Source organism: Leopardus geoffroyi, chromosome X (genome assembly GCF_018350155.1).
Source record: "Leopardus geoffroyi isolate Oge1 chromosome X, O.geoffroyi_Oge1_pat1.0, whole genome shotgun sequence".
Lineage (NCBI taxonomy): Eukaryota > Metazoa > Chordata > Mammalia > Carnivora > Felidae > Leopardus > Leopardus geoffroyi.
This window is the reverse complement of record NC_059343.1, coordinates 105,040,558-105,050,759: the sequence shown is the minus strand read 5'-3', so window position 1 is coordinate 105,050,759 and position 10,202 is coordinate 105,040,558. Positions and strand designations below refer to the sequence as shown.

Below are 10,202 nucleotides of genomic sequence, written 5' to 3'. Positions count from 1 at the left end.
CTTCTTCTTCTTCTTCTCCTTTTAAAAATTTTAAATAGCGATTCTTTTTATTCTGTGTTCTGCTTTTACACAGTGAGTTCTCAAATAAATACCTATAAATTCATAGTAAAACTTTCTGATTAAATAAAAACCCTACAATAGTGTGGCCAAATTAGAATTATACCAAAATTACCATATGCCAGCACATATAATCATCCCCTCTGGCTGAAAAACTGGCTTACAGCCATGGAGGGTACATTGTGATGAGGAAAGGCCATGCTTGGAGAATGCTGAGTCTTTTTGATCACCTTTACTCTGTTTCTATATCATCACCACTGTCCGTACTGAACTTGAACACAGGAATCTGCTAACCATCCTTGAGATTTAAGAAGACATCCTGAGGGTGCCATCTCTGAAAGGGGGCATCTCTGGATGAGCTGACATAGAGATGGCCCTCTGACTTGAATCCAGAGACAGGAATCTTCAACTGGGTACTGGCAATATCCACAAAGTTGTACTTGTCAGTGAGGTGTAGATAGTGGATGTTGAGAGGAGTGCACAGAGCTTCCAGGGATTCAGGGTGGCTGTGCAGCTGCTCCAATACCAGCTCATAATAGGAAGCCCTGGAAAAAGCTTTTTGTATAAGGTAATATGTAAGGGCACAGCTCCCACTGACCACTACACTGGAAAAAAGGACCTGTTTCCCCAGAGGCAATGGCATTCTGCCTCCTGGAGACTTTGCCATTTCATAGTACAGCTTTCTTGAAAATCATCAAAGGAAAGTTGTTCTGTCAGTGATATAAGCACATGCAACAGAGAACATGTACTTTCCTTCTGGAGGTGGGAGAGTGGGTGGGAAAAGCCCACAGGCCTGCCTGCCCTTCTGGTTTCTTTTTAATATGAAGTTTTGATGAGTCTTCAAGTATTATTTTTCAAGTAGTGATCCCAGTATTACCTGAACTGGAAGCCCTTTAATTTTGGCAGAGTTCCTTTCTGACCTAAGACCATACCCCTCTCCAGATTTGAAAGTAACTTGTTGCCTTATCCCCTTCCAGTTGTTATCATGTATTAATTATGGATTTTGTTATAGACTCATATCCCGGAGCCCCACTTCTGGATGCCATATCTCATGGTCTACTTTTGCACCACGACCTTTCAACACTAATTATCCACCTAAATGTACTTTGCTCTGAAAGCTGATGCTTGCATCTCCCACTGTTATCTGACTATGTGATCTGTCTTAATATGCATGTCTGTCACTGCCCCTCACTGTCTTTAATTCAGTCTATAAAACAATTCAAATGGTGTTTTAAGTGAGACAAAAAATGTGTGTGTGTGTGTGTGTGTGTGTGTGTGAGAGAGAGAGAGAGAGAGGGAGAGGGAGAGGGAACAAGAGTAAGAGAGGTATGCTACTTATAATTTATGCCTACTTATCCTGCAAACAATTCATGAAATGTCATTAAATACACATCACATTAAGTTGTTTACAACTCTTATTTGATTAATATAGGAAGTGGTGTATATGCATGGTCAGACTGCTAAGTTTCTTTTTCTTGTACTAAAGTTGTTTTCCATAGTTAAACAAAATAAAGGAATTATTGGTCTAAAATAGTATCAACATAACTGAAAGACAGCATATTTTCCTTTGGGAACCCAAACTGGATTGTGTTGATTCTTTCAGTAAATAGAGTGAGTTCCTTGATTTGGTTGGTGCTAGTCTATCTTCAGTTATTACAAAATCTTAAAGAAAACAGGTTGTGTAAAAGATATACTATGTTGTTTTTCTGAAGAGTGGTTTCCTGGAACTTGTTTTATGATTTTGTTTTAAGCTGCTTTACAGCTTATGTAGTGGTTCTTTTCTTTATAAAAGCAATAATTACGTAAATAGCTCTTGGGATCTTGTTATGTTAATTGCATTATTGATTTGTAATAAAAAGAAAATGGAAATGCAGCTATTATGTGAAGTGACAGAATAGAGTACCAATTTCTACTGGCATCACTAAAGCAAAGTCTAAATTACCAAAAAATGTGAATGTTACAACAGAGCAAAGAGTCTCTTCAGCAAATGGTGCTGAAACAACTGGACATGCACATGTAAAAAAAATGAATCTACATTCAGACTTTATACCCTTTACAGAGATTAACTCAAAATGAATCATAAACCGAAATGTAAAACACAAAACTATGAAACTCTGAGAAGATAACATAGGGAAAACCTAGATGACCTTGGGTATGGTGATGTCTTTTTAGATACAACATCAAAGACATAAATCATGAAAAAAGATAATAGCTGGACTTCATTTAAATTCAAAACTTCTGTTCAGGCAATGGCAAACAGACAATGACAAAAAAATGAGAAGACAAACCACAAACTAGGAGTAAATATTTGCAAGACACATGTAACAAAGGACTGTTTTCCAAAATATACAGAAAAACCATTTTAAAACTTAATTAAAAAAAAAACAACTTGATTAAAAAATGATCCAAAGACTTTAACAGACATGTCACCAAAGAGATCTACAGAAGACAAACACATGAAAAGATGTTCCACATCATATGCCATCAGGGAAATGAAAATTAAAACAAAAATGACATACCACTACACACCTATTAGAATGGCCAAAATCCAGAAGGTTCACAACACCAAATGCTGACAAGGATGTGGAGCAACAGGAACTCTCCTACATTGCTGGTGGGAATGCAAAATCATACAGCCAATTTGGAAGACAGTTTGGTGGTTTCTTACAAAACTAAACATAGTCTTATCATAAGATCCAACAATTACACTCTTTGGTATTTCCTCAAAGCAGTTGAAAACATGTTCACACAGAAACCTGCACATAAAGGTTTGACAAAGCTTGGAAGCAACCAAGATATCCATCAGTGGATGAATGGATAAATAAACTATGGTATATTGAGACAATGGAATATTATTCAGTGCTAAACGAAAATGGGCTGTCAAGCCATAAAAAGACATGGAGGAACCTTAAACTGCATATTACTACATGAAAAAAGCCAATCTGAAAAGCTTATGTATTGTATGATTCCAAGAATATAACATTCTAGAAAAGGCAAAACTATGAAGGTAATAAAAATAGCAGTGGTTGCCAGGCATTGGGAATGGGGGATGAAGGGGCAGAACATAGAGGATACTTAGGGCAGTAAAAACACTCCATATTATATTATAATGATGGATATATGCCATTGTGTTTTTGTCCAAACCCATAGAATGTACAACACCAAGAGTGAACCCTAAGTTAAGCTATGGCATCAGGTGATTAAGATGTGTTGTGATTAGTAAAAATGTACTATTTTGGTGAGTGATGCATGTGTAAGGGTAGGGGGTATATGATAAATCTCTGTATTTTACTCGTTTTGTTGTAAACCTAAAACTTCTCTAAAAAATAAAGTCTTTAAAAAGCTGAATGCTGAATGCTATGTTGATTCAAATAATGTGAAATAAATGTGATAATATTCTGCTCTCATTCATGATATGTCTACAAAACATCTTAGGAAACCCATTTCACAAAACTAATTTTTGACTATTCTAGCCCTAAATCATCAAATTGGATAATTTTCTTTATTTTTTCCTAAATTTTTCTAAATTTATAGAACAGGCTCAATCATCCAGTATTGATTTCCTGTAGACCCAGGCATCAATTTGGTATGAACCAGGAAGTATGCACTTGGATGTATCAGTCGTTTCTAAGTCTGACAAGGGAACAATAGATTGCTTTTAAGATCTGAGCTGTCACAAAATTAAATTAAGAATGAAATCAGTTATATCAAGGTAAGAGTCACAAGTACTGTCCTGTGAGCTATTCAAAGTTAGAGTATTTAAAATAGGATTAGTCAAAGCAGGTAAAAACATTTTGCTAGAAAATCACAATGTCGTGATCTTAGAATAGGTCTGATTTCTAACTCTGAGTTGGCATGGTTTATTGTACTGATTAGCATCTAGATTAAAAAAGCAGTAGGAATGCAAAACTGAGATCTCTTTGCCTACCAGTGCCTCTAGATCTATGTATTAAGAATGTGCATAATAATGCCAGAGACAGAACTAATTATAACACCCAAGATTTTGAACTATTGTGATGCCAATAAGTGTTTAATGCTATGTTATCTTAACATTCAGACCATCTACACAGATTATTTTAATATATTGAAATGATCAATTTAGTTTCTTATGTTATCCTCCTCCAAAAAGATATTCAATTAGAACATCTGTAAAACTAGTTGGAGGAATATTTCCCTCCACAATATAACTTAATTTTACAATTCAGTAAAAAGTATCAATTTAGTAGCCCAATATAAAGACAGCTTGAAAAGTCATAATTTAACTAAATACTCCCCACTTTCCTACACCATGCACTTTGAGTATATCTAGTTGCTGATACAGATCTTCATAAATGACTTTTTCCATCAAAATTCTTCTAAATAGAGGAAGAGGATTTATATATTTAGTGATCTGGCAGCATAGCTAGAACTATCTCTATGGCAAGTGTCTGTGGTTGGATTTTTGACAGGATGTCTATTTTTAATCAGTAAATGTCACGTAAACATGAATACCTCATTGCATGTGGCCCTATTTAGAACTATTTAATAATACACTTTGTGAATGTAAATTTTAGATTGAGGTATGGTCAACTAAGTTTCTATGAGAACACTTCGCATTTGGCCATGTAGCTTTACTGTCTTACTATAAACAGCAACAAAGTTGATCCTGTGCTAATATAACTTTTCAAGAGAAATGTGAAAAGTAGGTTTTAAAGAGTAATACAAGATAAGAGAGGAATGGTTAAATGTATCATAGAGCTTGACTCATTCTTCTGTATGTTTGAATTGCAGCTGAGCTTGGTTTAATTAAAATTTCTGTTTTAATATAGCTCCATATCTTCCACAGTTTGGGGTTGCTTCTAGTTAGCTCCACTCTAATGAGCAGTTATAGAGAATGAAGTAGAAATAGTAGTGCATCCAGTAGGAGACAAGTCAAAGTACAGTGCTTGAGAACGTCGGGCAATGAAACCAGGTGCCTCATTATTAGTAAGCCTCAGGTTTTATTCCCAGTACTTTTCCTGATATTCTGTTTGACCATTGGCAAATTGCTTTTGTCCTTCTGCTTCATATCCAGTGCTGAAAAACAAGGGGAGCAAATAGTTCCTTCTGATGTGAAGGGCTGAGAAAAAGAAACTTTGCAATATATGCCAAACAAAGCAGGCTGAAGGCTTTTGCTATGTTGTTATTAATTATAATTATTTTCACTAACCACTAGCACTAGCCCATGGTCATAGGATATACTTGTATAATCAGTGTGCAAAAGATTGTAGCTTACATAAACTATGAAGGGGTTTCAAATATGGCAATAGAAAGCACATATATTATAGCCATTCTATAGAAAATGACCTGTTTGTTCATAGACTTGCCAGTCTGTTTGGTCTAAATGAAGAGAGAACTTTAGTTATACTAAACCATTTATTACTGTTGGCTCTAATTTCAAATGAGCAGGGAAAACACACCCCTGTCCAGGTGGAAATTAGTTCTGTGCTCTTCTGCTGTCTTTCAAATCATCAAAACCAAGTCCTCAAAACATGACTATTTCACAAGTACTTTCTAATGGATTTCAGCACTTTGTTGTGTTCATTGGAAGTATAGCCTCACATTTGTGAGACAAATTGTGCTGGCAATTCAACTGGCTTTGAAATGAGTATTTGCATATGAAGAGTTTTTTGTTTTTGTTTTTGTTTTTGTTTTTTGTCTTCCCATCAACCCATGTTCAGATTGTTCACCTGGCTGTATGCATGCTAGCTTCAATATAGTCACCCTAAAATGTGCAGTAGCAGTCTCATACACTGAATTTTCCTTTTGAAGATTGTTTACAAGATTTCTGAGAAAAAATGTGCTGTTTTTACAAATGCATACCATACCAATATATTTAATTTAGCCAGGATAGAATGCTTTTATGCCTATGGTGCTATTTATCCCTACTTCCACTTCTCCTCTGATCTCTCCAACTCCTATCAATACTTCACAAGGGGGAGGAATGAAGTTAAGTGTATTCATAGAAATGTGGGATTAACCATGGAAGATATTTCAAAAGTTTGTACCTCTGGAGTGACTGAAATGATATTAAGGCACACTAACAATTCCATTCTGCTTTATTTTACATGAAGCTCTGAGTAATTATACTATTACTACAAGCACTTATATAATTTTCAGTTTTTTAATGTCATAAATAGGCCTTCGCCATGTCAGTTTTCATCAAAAGTCAAACTAATTACATCCGTTATTGGTAGTTTTATTGATTTAAAGTCCCCCCACTAAAAGAAGGATACATGTTATGAAGGAGAAGGATGGGGGGAAAAAAGGAGAAGGGATGGGATAAGGAGCCCACTGCATAGAAGTCTAAACTTTCTCAATCAAGAATTTTCTAGAGGACTCTAGGGAAGATGGCGGCGTAGGAGGACGCTGGGCTCACCGCGCGTCCTGCTGATCACTTAGATTCCACCTACACCTGCCTAAATAACCCAGAAAACCGCCAGAGGATTAGCAGAACGGAGTCGCCGGAGCCAAGCGCAGACGAGAGGCCCACGGAAGAGGGTAGGAAGGACGGCGAGGCGGTGCCCGCTCCACGGACTGGCGGGAGGGAGCCGGGGCGGAGGGGCGGCTCGCCGGCCAAGCAGAGCTCCCGAGTCTGGCTGGCAAAAGCGGAGGGGCCTGACGGACTGTGTTCAGACAGCAAGCACGACTTAGCGTCTGGGAGGTCATAAGTTAACAGCTCTGCTCCGAAAGCAGGAAGGCTGGAGGACAAAGGGAGGGAAAGCTGCTGAGCCCCCGGACGACAGAGCTCAGTTTGGTGGGGAACAAAGGCGCTCGCCAGCGCCATCTCCGCCGCCCATCCCCCAGCCAAAATCCCAAAGAGAACCAGTTCCTGCCAGGGAACTTCCTCGCTCCGCGCAAACACCCAACTCTGTGCTTCTGCGGAGGAGCCAAACGTCTGGCAGCGGATCTGACTCCCTCCTGCTGCCACAGGGCCCCTCCCGAAGTGGATCACCTAAGGAGAAGCGAGCTAAGCCTGCCCCTCCTGCCCCTGTGCACCTTGCCTACCCACCCCAGCTAATACGCCAGATCTCCAGCATCACAAGCCTGGCAGTGTGCAAGTAGCCCAGACGGGCCACGCCACCCCACAGTGAATCCCGCCCCTAGGAGAGGGGAAGAGAAGGCACACACCAGTCTGACTGTGGCCCCAGCGGTGGGCTGGGGGCAGACATCAGGTCTGACTGCGACTCCGCCCACCAACTCCAGTTATACACCACAGGACAGGGGAAGTGCCCTGCAGGTCCTCACCACGCCAGGGACTATCCAAAATGACCAAGCGGAAGAATTCCCCTCAGAAGAATCTCCAGGAAATAACAACAGCTAATGAGCTGATCAAAAAGGATTTAAATAATATAACAGAAAGTGAATTTAGAATAATAGTCATAAAATTAATCGCTGGGCTTGAAAACAGTATAGAGGACAGCAGAGAATCTCTTGCTACAGAGATCAAGGGACTAAGGAACAGTCACGAGGAGCTGAAAAACGCTTTAAATGAAATGCAAAACAAAATGGAAACCACCACGGCTCGGATTGAAGAGGCAGAGGAGAGAATAGGTGAACTAGAAGATAAAGTTATGGAAAAAGAGGAAGCTGAGAGAAAGAGAGATAAAAATATCCAGGAGTATGAGGGGAAAATTAGAGAACTAAGTGATACGCTAAAAAGAAATAATATACGCATAATTGGTATCCCAGAGGAGGAAGAGAGAGGGAAAGGTGTGGAAGGGGTACTTGAAGAAATAATAGCTGAGAACTTCCCTGAACTGGGGAAGGAAAAAGGCATTGAAATCCAAGAGGCACAGAGAACTCCCTTCAGACGTAACTTGAATCGAACTTCTGCACGACATATCATGGTGAAACTGGCAAAATACAAGGATAAAGAGAAAATTCTGAAAGCAGCAAGGGGTAAACATGCCCTCACACATAAAGGGAGACCTATAAGACTCGTGACTGATCTCTCTTTTGAAACTTGACAGGCCAGAAAGAATTGGCACGAGATTTTCAGTGTGCTAGACAGAAAAAATATGCAGCCGAGAATCCTTTATCCAGCAAGTCTGTCATTTAGAATAGAAGGAGAGATAAAGGTCTTCCCAAACAAACAAAAACTGAAGGAATTTGTCACCACTAAACCAGCCCTACAAGAGATCCTAAGGGGGACCCTGTGAGACAAAGTACCAGAGACAACACTACAAGCATAGAACGTACAGACATCACAATGACTCTAAACCCGTATCTTTCTATAATAACACTGAATGTAAATGGATTAAATGCACCAACCAAAAGACATAGGGTATCAGAATGGATAAAAAAACAAGACCCATCTATTTGCTGTCTACAAGAGACTCATTTTAGACCTGAGGACACCTTTAGATTGAGAGTGAGGGGATGGAGAACTATCTATCATGCTACTGGAAGCCAAAAGAAAGCTGGAGTAGCCATACTTATATCAGACAAACTAGAATTTAAAATAAAGGCTGTAACAAGAGATGAAGAAGGACATTATATAATAGTTACAGGGTCTATCCATCAGGAAGAGCTAACAATTATAAATGTCTATGCGCCGAATACCGGAGCCCCCAAATATATAAAACAACTACTCATAAACATAAGCAACCTTATTGATAAGAATGTGGTAATTGCAGGGGACTTTAACACCCCACTTACAGAAATGGATAGATCATCTGGACACACGGTCAGTAAAGAAACAAGGGCCCTGAATGAGACATTGGATCAGATGGACTTGACAGATATATTTAGAACTCTGCATCCCAAAGCAACAGAATATACTTTCTTCTCGAGTGCACATGGAACATTCTCCAAGATAGATCATATACTGGGTCACAAAACAGCCCTTCATAAGTTTACCAGAATTGAAATTATACCATGCATACTTTCAGACCACAATGCCATGAAGCTTGAAATCAACCACAGAAAAAAGTCTGGAAAACCTCCAAAAGCATGGAGGTTAAAGAACACCCTACTAACGAATGAGTGGGTCAACCAGGCAATTAGAGAAGAAATTAAAAAATATATGGAAACAAGCGAAAATGAAAATACAACAATCCAAACGCTTTGGGATGCAGCAAAGGCAGTCCTGAGAGGAAAATACATTGCAATCCAGGCCTATCTCAAGAAACAAGAAAAATCCCAAATACAAAATCTAACAGCACACCTAAAGGAAATAGAAGCAGAGCAGCAAAGACACCCCAAACCCAGCAGAAGAAGAGAAATAATAAAGATCAGAGCAGAAATAAACAATATAGAGTCTAAAAAAACTGTAGAGCAGATGAACGAAACCAAGAGTTGGTTTTTTGAAAAAATAAACAAAATTGACAAACCTTTAGCCAGGCTTCTCAAAAAGAAAAGGGAGATGACCCAAATAGATAAAATCATGAATGAAAATGGAATTATTACAACCAATCCCTCAGAGATACAAACAATTATCAGGGAATACTATGAAAAATTATATGCCAACAAATTGGACAACTTGGAAGAAATGGACAAATTCCTGAACACCCACACTCTTCCAAAACTCAATCAGGAGGAAATAGAAAGCTTGAACAGACCCATAACCAGCGAAGAAATTGAATCGGTTATCAAAAATCTCCCAACAAATAAGAGTCCAGGACCAGATGGCTTCGCAGGGGAGTTCTACCAGACGTTTAAAGCAGAGATAATACCTATCCTTCTCTAGCTATTCCAAGAAATAGAAAGGGAAGGAAAACTTCCAGACTCATTCTATGAAGCCAGTATTACTTTGATCCCTAAACCAGACAGAGACCCAGTAAAAAAAGAGAACTACCGGCCAATATCCCTGATGAATATGGATGCAAAAATTCTCAATAAGATACTAGCAAATCGAATTCAACGGCATATAAAAAGAATGATTCACCATGATCAAGTGGGATTCATTCCTGGGATGCAGGGCTGGTTCAACATTCGCAAATCAATCAACGTGATACATCACATTAACAAAAAAAAAGAGAAGAACCATATGATCCTGTCAATCGATGCAGAAAAGGCCTTTGACAAAATCCAGCACCCTTTCTTAATAAAAACCCTTGAGAAAGTCGGGATAGAAGGAACATACTTAAAGATCATAAAAGCCATTTATGAAAAGCCCACAGCTA

General features: G+C 38.7%; 1 protein-coding gene across 1 annotated transcript; it reads right to left on the bottom strand.

Moving 5' to 3' along the window:
- Nucleotides 1–346: 346 nt before the first annotated feature.
- On the bottom strand, nucleotides 347–700 carry LOC123594258 (cytochrome c oxidase assembly factor 1 homolog). Its single transcript, XM_045471013.1, has one exon. The coding sequence runs from the start codon at nucleotides 698–700 to the stop codon at nucleotides 347–349; it is 354 nt and encodes a 117-aa protein (XP_045326969.1).
- Between the last annotated feature and the right edge of the window lie 9,502 nt (nucleotides 701–10,202).